At 41.0% G+C, this 17,146-nt stretch overlaps 1 protein-coding gene across 5 annotated transcripts in view; it reads left to right on the top strand.

The window, feature by feature from the left end:
• The first annotated feature begins 402 nt into the window (after positions 1-402).
• Positions 403-17,146, top strand: part of PLPP1 (phospholipid phosphatase 1) — a 109,106-nt gene continuing 92,362 nt past the window's right edge. The window contains exon 1 of one of the 5 annotated variants that reach the window (XM_020893138.2): positions 403-795. In XM_020893138.2, coding sequence (XP_020748797.1) covers positions 738-795 — 58 coding nt within the window. In that variant the 5' untranslated portion in view covers positions 403-737. Of the gene's footprint in view, positions 796-1,154; positions 1,312-1,694; positions 1,773-17,146 lie in introns of those variants that run through there. The other 4 variants (XM_020893139.2, XM_070476683.1, XM_070476684.1 and 1 more) reach the window with 4 other exon arrangements.

Raw genomic sequence — 17,146 nt, 5'->3', positions numbered from 1 at the left:
TGTCACCGACAACCCCGTTTCTCTTTATTACCCAATCCCCATGGATGAGAAGAGCTGGTAGGCAGCCGGGGTGGGGTGGGGTCGTTCTTTCTCCGAAACAGCAATGACAGGCGACCAAACATCAGTAGTCCAGGCTCGGCGACAGCAGCAGAATGCGTGTCTGAACAACGTCCCTCGCACTGCACGGGAGGTGCCCACACGCTCCGCCCGTCCGCCGCGCGTCCCACTTGAGGGGAGGGCTCCGCAGGTCGGGACTGGAGGCGCCGATTGGCTGACGCGCCCGAGCCGGGGTTTCCCGGCCCCGCCCCGTCGTCCCTCACTGGCCGCCCCGCCGCCGCCGCCGCGCTCCCTCAGCCCGCGAGGCCGCGCGCAGGCAGGCCCCGCGCTGCCCCGCGGGAGGGGCCTACCGGTCCCCATCCTTAAAGCACGAGTCCGGACGCCCCGCCTGTTGGAGAGGGCTCCTGGCTGTGGACAGCCAACAGCCGGGGCGGGCCAGGGCCGACCGAGGAGGGCCTGAGGCTACGGAGCCGCCGCGGCTGGCACACGAGCGTCTCGGCCCGGATCAAGTGGTTGCGGGAGCTGTGAGGGGAGGGGTCTTGGGCGCCATTGCTGCCCGTCAGAACGCCGCGGGGGTCCCCGTCAGCCCTAGCTGCTCTCCCCGGGCTGGGAGGAGCCGTCGCCAGTCCCCGGCCCGGTCTCCTGAATCGGGTGCCTCCTTTGCCATCCGTGCGGAGACCATGTTTGACAAGACGCGGCTGCCGTACGTGGCCCTCGATGTGCTCTGCGTGTTGCTGGGTACGTACGCGCCGCCGGGCCGAGGGGCGTGTGCGCGCGAGCCCGGGGTGGGGTGCATCGGTGGGGTGCGGGCGTGTGTCCGCTGGGAGGTGACTCGCCGGGAGTCGCGGCCGGGCGTGGGGGGTGTGTGCCTGACGCGCGAGCCTTGCCCGGCTAGACCCTGGGGGCGGCTTCCGCTGCCGGGGGACCCCGCTTCGCAGCCCGCATCCCCGCGTGGCCGCTGCTGTCAGTCTGCCTTTCTGTCGCCCGCCGGTGCGCTGAGCCCACCCTGCTTGGATGCTGTTCACGCCTCTGCGCTCCATCCCTTGCTCTCCTGTCCTCTGTTTCCAGTTTCACTCCCAGCAGAGAGGATGGGCTCCTCCCCTCTCTGCTGTAGGGAAGCCTGGTGGTCACTGGCTCATCAGGTTTGGTGACAAAACCGGAGGGTTTTGATGCACTGGGAATTCTCGGTAACTGGCGCCAGTGCCAGGTTTATCTTCCTTGTGGGAGGCAGTGTTAAGTTTTCGTCTATAAAAGGTTAGAACGCTCCTAATTAGAAGGTGTTACCGGCTTGTAAATTGTCGGGCTGTAAGTGGGTGTGATGATGCCAGGTTTCTGCCTATAGGTTTGAAGAAGCTTGCTTTTGAGGGGGATGGGATGGAGGCGGTGTGCCCCAGACCTGCTGTTTCCTTCTCTGCACAGACCTCGTCATCGTGTAGGTTTCCATCTCCTGTGAGAGCCCACGAGGAGCACTGGACATTTCTTTGGCTGCAGCGAATTTGGCGTTGTCTTTCTGACGGAAGAGTTCAGTCGTAGGGCTTCTGGTCGCCAGTTGCTCTTTTCTTTTGACGAAAAAGAGTCGAAGTCAGCTGGATAAGGGCTAGGCATTGGAAGGAGAGATTTTCACCGTCTTCATATGTATTGTGTAAGGCAGTATCTTTGAACTATTTATATGTTTTGGAAAAAACTACTTACCAGAAGACCTGCTCGATGTTCAGGTAGTCGTCCTCATGTTTGAGTATTGAAGTAATGGTATTGGCGAGCTCTCAGCGTTGGAGAGCTGTGACTTTAGCATCCTAGACGCAGGCCTGCATAATGGCCTTTCGGTTTTAGGAAACTTCCTCCGCTTTTAATCCAGTATCCCTCTGCCCTGCCTCAAACCTGACCATTTAGGTGCTTGTAGTCTTGCCGAAGTTGTATAAATTCTGTTATCTGTTTTTTGAGGAAAAATCTTGCTTATGAAACATCTTTATTGTTTACCAGGACATTTCCTATATAGCCCCACAGTGAATTTTAGGAATTCCGTTTAGGAAAGGGAAACACGATTTTGGAACACTATTTTTATAAAAACACAAGTGACCCTTTCAGATGTCCGGACTTATTCATAATTACATTAGGTATATTTAGATTTATTGGCAATGAAAAGTTTACCTTGGTAAATATGTTATCTTTTAAAATGTCTTTAAATTTATATGCATTTAAATTAAATGTATTTAAATTTAAATGTATATAAATTTATTTAAATGTATTTAAATGTGTTTGTGGAGCTTTGTTAAACTTCATTTATATTAGTGAGGGGAGAGGAAAATGTTCAGTCAGAAGTGATTTTTAAAATTCTAATATATTGGATATTAGCTTATCATTGCCACATACTGTACTGTCAGAATTATATATAAAGTTCCCATTTTTCCTACCTTGTACAGTTATTAATTTATGAAACAAATGGGTTTTCTCTTTGGGCCAAGCACTGAGCCAGGATAGATGAAACGTAATACTGCTCTCAGGTAGCTCAATGTTATTAAACACAGAGCCATATGCTAAATCTATGTTTTGTTTGTTTTAATTCATGTTTTAATTCATGTGTATTTGAGGAAAGTATTTGCAGTACAACTTTATAAAATTGTGGGTTTTTGTAGTCTATTTTCAACATGCTGCAAGCATCACGTAACTATCCAATAGAATTAAGAGTAATTTTATTGCTAACTTGGCCTGACAGTTGTAGAATTTGTGATGACTTTCAAAAAAGATAAAATTGTTATTTCTGATTTTAAAATCTTTGGTTTTGGAAAAAGCTTGTTTAGGAGACTTATGCATTAAGTATCAGTATCAGATCTATTTGAAAAGTACCTGATCTATTTGAAAAACATTTTATCTGTTTTTGTATTGTTAGAGTTTTAAAATAATTCATTGTATTGTCAAGATAAGCTCAGAATTCCCTTTTCATAAATAGAAAGTGAAATACTGGCTTATTTTAATTTGGTATATAAGATGAAATTAGATTTAATAGCATCAATATTCTGTTACAAACAACAGTGAAGGAGAACAGTGATGCTAGAGATACAAAGTACTTTCATGCGGAGTTTTTGGAGATTATATGTTTTTATTAAAAAACTCACCTTTCTAGTGGGGTCTATGAGTCATTTTTATTTTATTTATTTTTAAACTTTATGGCTGAGCTGCACAGCATGCAGTATCTTAGTTCCCCAACCAGGGATTTAACCTATACCCCTTGCAGTGGAAGCACAGAGTCTTAACCACTGCACTGCCAAAAGGTACCCTTTAAGGGTCATTTAAAATTTTATTTTTATTCATCTTACTGACAGCAGGAGGTTGGCAGCCTTTAAAATAGTGGTAGCTCAAAGAGGGTTATCAACTTGGTATTAACGTTTTTCTTTTTCTTTGGAGAACTACAGGTAAAAGTTGACTATAGCAACAGAAAGATGATTAAGCAGACCATAAGTACAGGGTTATGTGAAAGTGGTTCTTAATTATAATGTGAATATGTTCCAGGTTCTGTTAATGATCACCCAACATCATGCAGTGTATCCATTTAATATGATGATGTTATGTGATTGTGTTACATGGCTACTTTATAATATTACAGAAAGTGATGTCTGCTTAAATGATAAACATGCCTGTATGTAAGGGCGCGGGTGTGTGAATGCTTACACACGTGTAAAAGCATTTCTATCCCAAGTCAATATTATCACTATTATGAAACATGATTTCCTCCATATAATATACCCAAATTATTACTTCCTTCAGTGGATCTGGTCTCTTCTTGGAAAAAGAGTGAGAATTTTGAGAGATGATATGTATTTGATTCCTTTCTGAGATGGAGTGTGGTCTTGCCAACTTTCTCTGGCTCCTTTGATAATGAGTTCTATGATTGTAGAAAAGGCCATAAATACCACCTGAGCACACAAGAAAAGCTGCTGTACAGAGAATCATAGTGGGCTGATGTGAAAGCTGTGTTTTGCTTATTGTGTTAAACCACGTCCTAAATAAAACTTAATTGCTGAGAGTCATTTTAGATTTTATGCACTCTGGCATTAGGCTGCCAATGAATTGATTCAATGTACATTGATTGGAGGCTAACTCTGTTCCAAGTTATGTTAGGTGCTAAAGATAAAGATGAATTAGAAAGTCTGTGCCCTCAAGGACCTTAGGGTCTAATGAGGGAGAAACAAGGAAGAGGTTGTAATACATCATGATAAATGTAATAATAAAGGTATGGAATAGATGCTCTTTGAGTACAGAAAAAAGAGTTGTGCTATAAATGATCTATCGTAGATAAATGGGTTGTCTCTTTTTGTTTAGAGATGCAGAAATGACAAATGTTACCCCAGGAGTACTCTTAGAATCTTTTTTTTTTTTCCTCTCAGCTCAGTACAGGGCAATGGGAACCCAAGTAAGTACCTGTGTGTATGACTTTTTTGCAAGTATCGCGTGATGCCTGGAAGATTTAGGTGGAACTGGCAGAACCTTTTTATGTCCTGAATTTTGCTGGGTAACGGTCATTTGGAATATCTTTCTGTGTTGTACATTCTTCTTTTGCTCCTCTAGAACCTTTCTCCAGCCTGCGCTATGCTCTGGGAGGCTAGCACTGTGGACTGCAACTAGGCTGTTGCTTTTTGTTTCTGGTTGACTTTGACCAGTGGGACAACAGCAGGAGGCCTGGAAGAGCCAGTTTCTTCCTGCTGGATTTGCGTTGCCAGAGCTATTTTGTGTTCTGTGAGTAGGTCACAGCTTCTATTCAGTGGCCCTCTGTGCCAGCCAGCTACAGTTACAGATCTTCCTGGGTTTTGGTAACCCTTTACTTGCCCCTTTAGCTTAGAGATGATAATGGCTTCCTGATGTTGCTGGTACCATTCCCTGCTGCTTTCCCTAAATCCTGCCTATACCTGTGAAGGCGGTTCCTTCATTAAATTCTTATTTAAATACCTTATTTGGGTGTGCTGTTTTTTGCCAGGGCCCTACTGATAATACTCATGTTATGTCCAAAACAGATCTGAGGTGACTTCCCTTTCTGCACTTGACAGCAATACACTGGCCCATAAAAGCAGATGGTAACAGGAACTCATGGGCTCCACCATTGGTTTTCTTAGAAGGGAGGTTTGGTTTCCTCAACATACTGCAAACATGGTATGACCTTTATGCCAAATCAGAGTCAATTAATTTAGGGGAAAATCTGGCAGCAAAGAACACTAGAAGCCATACTAGGTGGTTGTGTGTGCGTTCTAAGTTGCTTTCGTCGTGTCCAACTCTTTGCTACTCTAATGGACTATAGCCTGCCAGGCTTCTCTGTCCATGCAGGTTCTCCAGGCAAGAATACTGGAGTGGGTTGCCATGCCCTCCTCCAGGGGATCTTCCTGACTCAGGGATTAAACCCGAGTCTCTTATGTCTCCTGCAATGGCAGGTAGGTTCTTTAACACTAGTGCCGCTTGGGAAGCCCCGGGAGATTGTGGAATCCCGTTACTTACTCTGTTTCAGTAATTATGCTGACCTCCTTCTGCCCCTTAAGTGTTACCACAAGGAGTGCTCCTTTTCCCGATCTCAGTTTGGGCCATTTTCTTAAGGGAAAGTCAGATATTTGAAGAAAGAGTCTCCCTTGCTAACAGTCTGCAGCCTGCCTTTTTCTCCTAACACTTATTTGTTCATTTCCTCATTATTGGGTGAATTCACCCACACATTTGTTTTATTATCTAGTAGATGTTGGGAATTCTGTTAGATATCAAAGAGGTAAATAACTAAGTAAATAAATAGGACATAGTACTTATCCTGATTACTTGCCATTTCAATTTCTGTTAACTTCTATTAAGCTAACTTCTTTTGCTTCTGATTAAAGCTTACTGTGTTTGTTTCTCTGTTTTATATAACTTTGGTCTTTCCTCCCAGCCACTGAGAGGGGAAGAAATCTCAAAAAATGAACAAAAATTTGTCAATCTGGCATATTCTTGGGTCAGACTGGCCTCCTGTTGCAAGACTTTTTCTACCTTTAAATGGCTAGTTTGGAACGAAAGCAGAGGCCTGGAGGAAATTGATAGTATTTGGCTCTAGTTGACTTTATACAGTTGACTTTAAACTTGAATTTACCTTGCTTGGATGAGAGTATGGAAATATTCAGAAAACATTCCCCTCTATAGCTTTTGTGAAAAGTAATTTTTTCCTTTATATTCTGTTTAAATTAAATCCTTTTGGAAACTCAAGGACATGCCATAATCTTTGTTAATTTCTTTCTTGTTTAGTCATTTTTGGCTGAATTCTACCAAAGTTTCCTGTGTATTACTCAGCTTGTGGAATTATTCTAATTAGTTTTGATAAGAAATTAAAGTTTAAATTGTTACTGTTTATCTGACTTAAAAATAAGCTGGTAGAAAGTTACTAAAACTTACATTTTAAGTGAACTAGTTAACATGTAGCTTTAGGTTTTTATGTTTTTTTTAAAAAATTTTTTGGCTGCTCTGGCATGTAGGATCTAGTTCCCCACCAAGGGATGGAACCCAGGCCCTCCTGCCTTGGCAGCATGGAGTGTTAACCACTAGACCACCAGGGAAGTCCCAAGAAACGTTTTTTTTGTTTTTTTTTTTCCCTCATGGCTTGTGGGATTTTAGTTCCCAGACCAGGGATTGAACCCTCACCCTTGGTAATGAGAGCCTGGAGTCCTCGTCACTGGAACACCAGGGAATTCCCTTATGCAAAGGAATTTTAAATGTCGTTTCCTGCTAATTTACTGGTTTAATTCAGCATTTGGGATGGAAATACAGAGTCTGTGTTGTAAGCTAGTTAGGGATTATATAGGCACTGTCTTTGCCCTTATTTTCTTTCTGAAAAAGCATTCATTCAGATATTATGAACAGTGGTTACAAGTAACTCTTTTCTTTCTTTTTGTCCCACCTTTATGTTGTATGTGTGTGTGCTCAGTCATGTCCTACTCTTTGTGACTCCATGGACTGTAGCCCACCAGGCTCCTCTGTCCATAATTTTTCAGGTAGTAATACTGCAGCAGGTTGCCATTTCCTTCTCCAGAGGATTTTCCCGACCTGGGGATCAAACCCGAGTCTCCTGCATCTCCTGTGTTGGCAGGTGGATTCTTTACCACTGCTACTTGGGAAGTCCTTCTTTTTCTGCTTACCTTATTTTTCATTTTCACTTTTTCCTTCCTGCTTTCCTTCGCCCTTCAACCTTCTTGCTGTCTAGGTTTAAAGCCCAGATGGCTCAGACTGAGTTGTTTCGGTTTTACTTAACTGAAACTAATCTAACATTGGTAATGACTTTATAAACTATTGATTTTTCTTTAAAACATTAGATAGACAGCATAGTCTAGTGATGGACTGTGGATCCAAACTGTGTAGGTTCAGTTCCAGTTCCTCCATTTACTAGCTGTGTGACCTTAGGCAGATTTCCTCTGTGTGTGTCTGTTGTGTCAGCTGTGTAATGGTAAAGTACCTACCTTGTGTGGTTGTTGTGAGGCAAAATATAAAGGTCTTAGAGTAGGCCTTGCACTCATGTATATAATATGATTGTCAAATAACAGTAATCCTGTATAATCCTGCAGTAATTAAAACATCATTATTTTAGTAAAAATAACATCAGCATAGTTTTGTATTAGGAACAGAAACACAAACTTCAAACTGTTCTCTGTGAATACTCATGGAATGTCTTTGAAGCTTACAGAACATCTTGAAATAGTAGTGTCTTATCAGTCATGTGTAAAAACCACATATATGATCTTCAGGTAGTGGTAATCCCAGCTAGGTTGGAAAATGATCTGTATAGTCTGTGGTAGAGTGTAACTAAACAGATGGAAAAACTGTTACTTTATACAGTGGTTAAGTCCTGAATTTCAACTTCAGAAAATGGAGTTAGCCACACACTGGTCACCTTCACTATTTTTATTGTCCAGGCCTTGGAACTGATTGAATCACCATATAAAAAGTAGACTTAATATTCCTAAAATTTTTGAATGACCTTAATTGTATTCCCTCATTTATGTGAATTCTGTTGTTTGATTTCCTACCTATGGTTAAGCAGGCAGCAAAGAAAAAACTATTGTGTAATACCTCTTCATACTCCCATCTCCCTCTTACTTCTGTTTTTTCAATCAGATATTTGTTTATTGGCTGTGCTGTGTTGCTGTGTTGCCTGTGGGATCCTAGTTCCCTGACCAGGCCCTGCCGGCCCCCTGCAATGGCAGTATGGAGTCCTAACTACTGGATCTCCAGGGAATTACCTCAGCTATTAATTTTGACATCTGTTAATGTGATACTATCTTTTATTTTTTTCTGTTGTGTTTAATACAGTGTTATTGCTCAGTTGCTAAGTCGTGCCTGACTCTTTGTGACCTCAAGACTTCAGCACACCATGCTTCTCTGTCCTTCATTATTTCCTGGAGTTTGCTCAAGCTCATGTTCATTGAACTGGTGATGCTATCCAACCATTTTATCCTCTTTCACCCCCTTCTCCTCCTGTTCTCAATCTTTCCCAGCATGAGGGCCTTTTCTAATGAGTCGACTCTCTGCATCAGGTGGCCAGAGAATTGGCGCTTCAGCTTCAACATCAGTCCTTCCAATGAATATTAATATTGATTTCCTTTAGGAATACAATGTTGTTTTAAAATATTTGACTTTGCAACATCATTCACTTGTTTATTAGCTATTATGTGCTTAATGGGGCTTCTCTGGTGGCCCAGCTGGTAAAGAACCCATCTGCCAATGCAGAAGATGCAGGAGACTCAGGTTCAATCCCTGGGTGGGAAAATTCCCTGGAGACGGAAATGGCAACCTGCTCCAGTATTCTTGCCTGGAAAATTCCATGAACAAAGGAGCCTGGCATTGCTGCAGTCCATGGGGTCACAAAGAGTTGTATACAACTGAGCACACATGCACACACACACACATGTGCTTAATATTTACAATGCTAGGAGTTGTAAATTTCATTGTGAAAAAGTAAGTTAAGTCTCTATGCTAATGATTACAGACGTTTGTGAATGCCATGAAAGAATGAAAGCAAGGTTAGAAGAGAGTGAGATGTTGAAGGGTGGTAATCTCAAAGAAGGCTTCTCTGAGGAAGGCATATTTGAATTCAGGTTTAAGAATGAAAGTAAGTTGGTCATGGAGGAGCTGAAAAAAGATGATTCCAGGCATAGGAAAGAGCAGGTGTTGAGGGGCAAAGGGCATTTGTAACAGAAAAGAGACCAGTGTGGCTGGAATACAGTATGTATCCTAGTGTTCTTAATAGTGAATATTGTAGCTTATTTCTAAATGTCAAAGTGGATAATAATAACTGACATTTAGTGCTCACTGTGTCTCTATGTGGCTATGAGGTCTATCAAAACCTGCTCAGGGGGGATAGCTTAGTTATCTTTATTCTGTTGGTGGTGGAACTAAGGCTTAAGGTAGCTGGGAAACTCCCAGTGGAACCCAGGTAAGAAGCAGCATGGTTGAGAATTTGGAAATGCATTTTTAAGAGTTACAACTTTTGAATTCAGATTGACTGTCCAGATTGAGAAATGAAGAGGGTAAGAAATGAGGGACTGAGGCAATTAATTGGCTGTAAAAGCAGTGATTATTTTAGGTGGGCTAAATCTTTTATGACTATCTTTATTCCATATGATGTGGCTTCAGAGTCAGTTTGTGCTTATCATGTTTTGAGCATGTGTCTGCTGTCCAAAGGAGGCACTTTAATTTTTCGTAAGTCAAACTCCTAATAACTACTAAGAGTTTGCTAGGAGGGTATATCATACTGGAAGATATAACTTATTTGCCCTGATCAGTAAAGTTTGTTGTTTAGTCATTTAGTTGTGTCTGACTCTTTTGCGACCCCTTGGACTGTAGCCTGCCAGGGTCCTCTGTCCATGGGGATTCTCTATGCAAGAATATTGGAGTGGGTTGCCCTTTCCTTCTCCACGGGCCCTTCCCAATGCAGGGATCAAATCTACATCTCCTGTGTCTCCTGCATTAGCAGGTGGGTTCTTTACCACTGTGCCACCTGGGAAGCCCGATCACTAATATACTCGTAGATTTTTTTCTTCAAATAGCATTGTTGTTATAGGCAATTTTACCCAGGAAAGGAAGACCTTTGTACTTTATTGCATTTCATGTGAATCATGTGTGTAGAGTTTAGAATCACCTTTGGTAACTCATTCCAGCAGATATAGTTAGAACTTCATGGTTTAGTTCTCAGTTGTCACTTCTTGGAATTGTTTCCTGTGTCTTTTTTTCAGGGTGGGGTGCCTAGGAAAATGACATATAGGAAATGTGTAGCGGATGAGCTCTTGAGTTAATTGGCAGCTTGTTAAGCCAGGTTCTGCCTTGCCTTTTGGTTCATTTACGTCAGCAGGAAGACAGGGGTTGACTGTGTAGGTGCTAGAGAGGTAAGTAAGAAGAAAACTATTCCTTATTCAATGCATAAATGAGCCTTTGGTAAATGTTTTACATAAACTCATGAAATCATCACAAAACTGAAGTAATAGGCTTGTTGTATGCCCTAGTACTGGTGATACAAAAATGGGTGAAAAAATAAAACTCATGGATCTCAAGTAGCTTCTTGCTTACTCTGGAAGACAGACTCATAACAAACAATGACAATGCCATATGGTGAGCTGAGCGCCTGATACGTCATAGCACTTAGGTACTAGGAGTGAGTGAGACAGGGTCTCTGTCCCTAAGGGGCACACAGGTGCTGTAAGGGGAGAGAAGTAGGTACTTTAATGAAGTCTGTCTGTGTTTCAGAACAATTTCTCCTGAGATCTTTGCTTTTACTTTCCAGGAAGGATACTGTAAACCTTGGGGAACATTACAGTTTTGGTTAGTGCTAAATTCTGGAAATAATTCCTATAGATAGTTCCTAAGTGGTGAAATGAAAGTTGCTCAGTCGTGTCCGACTCTTTGCAACCCCATGGACTATATAGTCCATGGAATTCTCCAGGCTAGAGTGTTGGAGTGGGTAGCCGTTCCCTTCTCCAGGGGATCTTCCCAACCCAGGGATTGAACCCAGGTCTCCCGCATTGCAGGCGGATTCTTTACCAGCTGAGCCACTAGGGAAACCCAAGAATACTGGAGTGGATATCCTGCCCCTTCTCCAGTGGATAGTTCAGAATCCGTCTTTATTACTGGGTGGAGACACTGTAATATGAGTGCTTAGGAAGTGTGTGATACATGGTTCAGTTCAGTTCAGTCGCTCAGTCGTGTCCAACTCTTTGCGACCCCATGAATTGCAGCTCTCCAGGCCTCCCTGTCCATCACCAATGCCCGGAGTCTACTCAAACCCATATCCATTGAGTCGGTGATGCCATCCAACCATCATCCTCTGTTGTCCCCTTCTCCTCCTGCCCCCAATGCCTCCCAGCATCAGGGTCTTTTCCAATGATTCAGCTCTTCGCATCAGGTAGCCAGAGTGCTGGAGTTTCAGCTTCAGCATCAGTCCTTCCAATGAACACCCAGGACTGATCTCCCCTAGGATTGACTGGTTGGATCTCCTTGCAGTCCAAGGGACTCTCAAGAGTCTTCTCCAACACCATAGTTCAAAAGCATCAGTTTTTGAACCCAGGTCTCCCGCATTCCAAATGAGAATTTGGAAATGCATTTTTAAGAGTTACAACTTTTGAATTCAGATTGACTGTCCAGATTGAGAAATGAAGAGGGTAAGAAATGAGGGACTGAGGCAATTAATTGGCTGTAAAAGCAGTGATTATTTTAGGTGGGCTAAATCTTTTATGACTATCTTTATTCCGTATGATGTGGCTTCAGAGTCAGTTTGTGCTTATCATGTTTTGAGCATGTGTCTGCTGTCCAAAGGAGGCACTTTAATTTTTCGTAAGTCAAACTCCTAATAACTACTAAGAGTTTGCTAGGAGGGTATATCATACTGGAAGATATAACTTATTTGCCCTGATCAGTAAAGTTTGTTGTTTAGTCATTTAGTTGTGTCTGACTCTTTTGCGACCCCTTGGACTGTAGCCTGCCAGGGTCCTCTGTCCATGGGGATTCTCTATGCAAGAATATTGGAGTGGGTTGCCCTTTCCTTCTCCACGGGCCCTTCCCAATGCAGAAGGGACTCAGCTTTCTTCAAAGTCCAACTCTCACATCCATACATGACCACTGGAAAAACCATAGCCTTGACTAGACAGACCTTTGTTGGCAAAGTAATGTCTCTGCTTTGTAATATGCTATCTAGGTTGGTCATAACTTTCCTTCCAAGGAGTAAGCGTCTTTTAATTTCATGGCTGCAGTCACCATCTGCAGTGATTTGGGAGCCCCCCAAAATAAAGTCTGACACTGTTTCCACTGTCTCCCCATCTATTTCCCATGAGGTGATGGGACCAGATGCCATGATCTTAGTTTTCTGAATGTTAAGCTTTAAGCCAACGTTTTCACTTTCCTCTTTCACTTTCATCAAGAGGCTTTTTAGTTCCTCTTCACTATCTGCCATAAGGGTGGTGTCATCTGCATATCTGAGGTTATTGATATTTCTCCCAGGAATCTTGATTCCAGCTTGTGCTTCTTCCAGCCCAGCGTTTCTCAAGTTGTACTCTGCATATAAGTTAAATAAGCAGGGTGACAATATACAGCCTTGACATACTCCTTGTCCTATTTGGAACCAGTCTGTTGTTCCATGTCCAGTTCTAACTGTTGTTTCCTGACCTGCATACAGGTTTCTCAAGAGGCTGGTCAGGTGTTCTGGTATTCCCATCTCTTTGAAAATTTTCCACAGTTTATTGTGATCCACACAGTCAAAGGCTTTGACATAGTCAATAAAGCAGAAATAGATGTTTTTCTGGAACTCTCTTGCTTTTTCAGTGATCCAGTGGATGTTGGCAATTTGATATCTGGTTCCTCTGCTTTTTCTAAAACCAGCTTGAACATCTAGAAGTTCACAGTTCATGTATTGCTGAAGCCTGGCTTGGAGAATTTTGAGCATTACTTTACTAGCTTGTGAGGTGAGTGCAATTGTGCGGTAGTTTGAGCATTCTTTGGGATTGCCTTTCTTAGGAATTGGAATGAGAACTGACCTTTTCCAGTCCTGTGGCCACTGCTGAGTTTTCCAAATTTGCTGGCATATTGAGTGCAGCACTTTCACAGCATCATCTTTCAGGATTTGAAATAGCTCAACTGGAATTCCATCACCTCCACTAGCTTTGTTTGTAGTGATGTTTTCCAAGGCCCACTTGACTTCACATTCCAGGATGTCTGGCTCTAGGTGAGTGATCACACCATTGTGATTATCTGGGTCATGAAGATCTTACATGGTAGGCATTCAGATATTTTTTACATGAATGAGTAGGCAAGATACTTGAGTTAGTCACTCTTCTGAGGGTTGGAATTTAACTCTGTTACCAACTGTGTGACATTGGGCAGGTTGTTTCAACTCTCCATGAGTTTTGTCACCTAACGGGGAAAAAGATAATGATAATAGTGTCTTCCTCATAGTGCTGTAAAATTAGATGAGATAATGTGGGAGAGTGTATGTGAAGTGTTTAATATAGTCCTGGTCTGTGCCGTTGTTGTTATCATTGTCACTATTAAGATAATAACCCAATTTGGCCACTGATCCCCTCTGTTGTTTAAATATGATATCATGTACTGGTGAGTTTTCTTTTGGGACATTTTTTAGTGTAGTTACAGCTTCAGTTTAAACAGCATTTGAATTGGGACCTGGTTCATATTTCAGTTTTTCGTGCCCAGATCACTATGGGAGATGTTCTGATTACTTCTAACCTGTTTCTTTCTGGAATCAGATACCTCACTCAGATCTTATCGTTTTACTTCTAGGTGAGCAGTATTTCCACAGCTCATAGACAAGGTACCCAAATGAATGTCTGTAGTTGAGCAAACTAGAAATAGTAATAAACAAAGGTGTGTGTGAAGTGGAAATAGCATGATTTGGGTAGTCATAACTTGGTACTCAAGTTTTAAAACTTGAAGATTTTATTTCTTGAATATGAGCTAGTCAGAACCTAATAACTTGCAGTTCATGCTGAAGTATGGCTGCTGTACAACTAAATATAACAGGTTCTTCTCATAACTTCTCTTGATCAATAAGAATTTTTCCTTGTTTTCTTCCCATGAAGTTTTAGAAATAAATGTTTATAGTGGTCACATCCACCTGCAGTGTTCTGGGATAGGCCTAATTTTAGGATAGCCTTCCTCATAAAGGCAGTATGATTCTGTGATTAAATGTATGGCTAAATGTAATTAAAATTCATACTTTTATAATATTTTATGTTTTGATATTATGTATTTACAATATTTTTCCTTAAAAAGCCTATTTAAACAGTTTTTCAATTGAGTTGACATTCCAATTGATTTGGAAAATATACCTAGCATAGTTATATAGTGTAGCAGAAGCAAGTGACATTTACTATATTTTATATTTTTAAAAAATGACATTGATAAGAGAAAGAAATTTTGAATATGTTCCTTCTCATATGTTGACTATGTCTGACCCAGTGGCCTAGTTGGAGAAGAGGTCTCTTAAATTGTGATGTTATCAAAACTTGTTAGGCAAATTATGGGTAATACTCAACTTTATAGCTAGTATTGGATATCTGTATGATTATGAGTGAGATTCTAAGTTCTTCCATTGACTGTAATTTAATTACTAACCAAATCTAACAATGAATAAATTATCTTTTAAGAAGATAAGTATTTTGCATTAGACTTCCCCTTCTTGCTTAGGATTTGACATTGTGGATAATTTTCTGCTGAATAACAATTTTGTTTATGTAATTTATTTAAAGGGTTCAAAGTGTAATCTGGTAGTGAAAGTGGTTGTCTTGGAAGTCACATTCTAGTTTTGCTTCCACTGTTCTCTGTGATCACATGGACAGGATCACTTGGGCTGTTTCGTTTACTTATGTGTAAATTATAATGAGAATAATGTCTGCTTTATCTGTCTCTCTGGATCATAATGGTAAGCAAACTTGCTTATTAAGGAGAGTCAATAGCTGCAGAACATATTTGAACATTTGACACTAGGGTAGGAAAACAAAGAACGCAGGGTAAACGGGGCATTTTGAGCAAGGCAGAACACTTGTAGGAGATCAGTTATTAATCTAGCCAGGCCATGAAGGGAGTGTTGTCAGCAGAAAAGAGGAATAATCTGAAGGCTGACTGAAGTATTCAGAAAGTAGTGACATAGGAAAAATGGTCCCTGATACAAATAATGTACGCCCCCTGCTTGAGTTTCTTTTTTTGCCACACATAGGCATATGACTTTATCAGTGACCAGATAGCTTATGAAATCTTGAAATTAGTTGGATACTCTTATGTCAGCCATACTGTTAGAAGTGGTGACATATGCCACCTTGAGAACCCAAAGCAAAATGTAATTTGGTCAGACTCACTGAAATTTCAGTGAAGGGAGATTTTCAGTTTTAAAAAAGATACAGGATGTTCAACTGCCATTAAATTTAAAAAAAATACAAAAAGAAATCACAGTTAGACTAGGTTGGATCTAGTTTGCTTAATATCAGGAGATTGTCATTTGTATCAATAGCAGTTTGTTTTTGGCTAAGACTGTCAAAATCTTTCAGCAAAGATCTGAAATACCAGGGAAATCTCTTCTGATTTTGTATTCACCTGTGCCCTATTCTATTCCAGTGACTTGCAGAATATTTAATAGGAAATAGGAGAGAGATGTTCTTTGAAATAAAATAATTACATTATCTAAGATTATGTTTCTGTTTTCCTTAGTACTAGTCTTGTAGTTTGTTAGTTAATGTTTGGAGTTGTGAGACCTTAATGTTACTGTGTAGCTTTGGCTGGCAGAATGATGCATTACTATGTAGGGCATTGGCATATAGCTTTCATTGGACAGTTAAGGAATTTCATCTACCCAATAACCCTGGAAACCCACCACTAATTGGAAATACCTACACCAGAAGTAAAATACTATGGCCAAAGTTACAAGAAGTATTTAAGTTGAGTCCTATTTAAGAATCATATTTTTGTTTGCTAATAATTTAAAGCTTACACTTAAAAGCATTGAGCTATTCAGTAGTTGTGACTGAAATTTTGAACTCATAAGCATCTGTAGCTCAAAAGCCCTGAAGTTGGCTTTCGCTAACTTAATTTCTTCTGATAAAAAGGGAGGCAAAGAGTAGAGTGAGGAAAAGAAAAAAATTTTTAAATGAAGAAGTGAATATTGCTATAGTCTGTTTTTACCTTGCAAGAGGAAGTCAGGAAAGGATGAAGCTTCCTTGAGAGAAAGAGGGACAATAGGATTAATCATGAGGATATGCCTCACAAGGCCTAGAATAAGTATAGAAGTGCTTCCCAGTGAAGAGATTATAGTGGAGATTCTGACTTTCAGTTCGATAAATCTAAGGGTCACATTTACAATGGTTTAAATTTCCTAAAGTAAAGAATTTGTTGTTTAGGTTGGTCAACTATAATTCAACCTATGTTTAGAATTTACTAGGAAAAGAGAACAGATTGCTGAAAAAGTTTCTTTATAGTTACCCTTATTTCGTGTCCTCAGACCTTTCATAATTAAGAATGAAATACTGAGATTGGAGGGGAATTTCCTGGTGGTCCAGTGGTTAGGACTCAGTGCTTTCTTTCTCTCTCTTTTTAAATATTTATTTATTTATTTGACTGTGCTGGGTCTTAGTTGCAGCCACACTGGATCTTTGATCATGTGGCACACAGGATCTTTAGTTGCAGCTGGCGGGATCTAGTTCCCTGCCCAGGGATCAAGCCCAGGCTCCCTGCATTGGGGGCATGGAATCTTAGCCACTGGACCACCAGGGAATTGCCAGGACTTGGCACTTTCACTGCCATGGTCTGGATTTGATCTCTGGTCAGGGGACTAAGATCCCACAAGCCGCCCATTGTGGCAAAAATCAAGTCAATCCATCTACCCATCAATCAATCAGTAAAACTTTAAAAAGAATAAAATATTGAGATTGGAAGATAGCATAACTTGGTTGAATGTTTTATAAATTAAAAGCAAAGGGGTTTGAAATTTTGAACTGTCAGACATATCAAATAGAGTTGTGACAGAAATGTTATAGCTCAGATAGGGGCTAGCTATAAACATATTTTAGTGTATTATCTGAATATAATTCAGAAGAAGGTTTTATGTTAC

The sequence above is a fragment of the Odocoileus virginianus genome, chromosome 14, assembly GCF_023699985.2.
Source record: "Odocoileus virginianus isolate 20LAN1187 ecotype Illinois chromosome 14, Ovbor_1.2, whole genome shotgun sequence".
Taxonomy (NCBI): domain Eukaryota; kingdom Metazoa; phylum Chordata; class Mammalia; order Artiodactyla; family Cervidae; genus Odocoileus; species Odocoileus virginianus.
The sequence above is the reverse complement of the archived record's forward strand: the minus strand, read 5'-3'. Positions and strand labels throughout refer to the sequence as shown.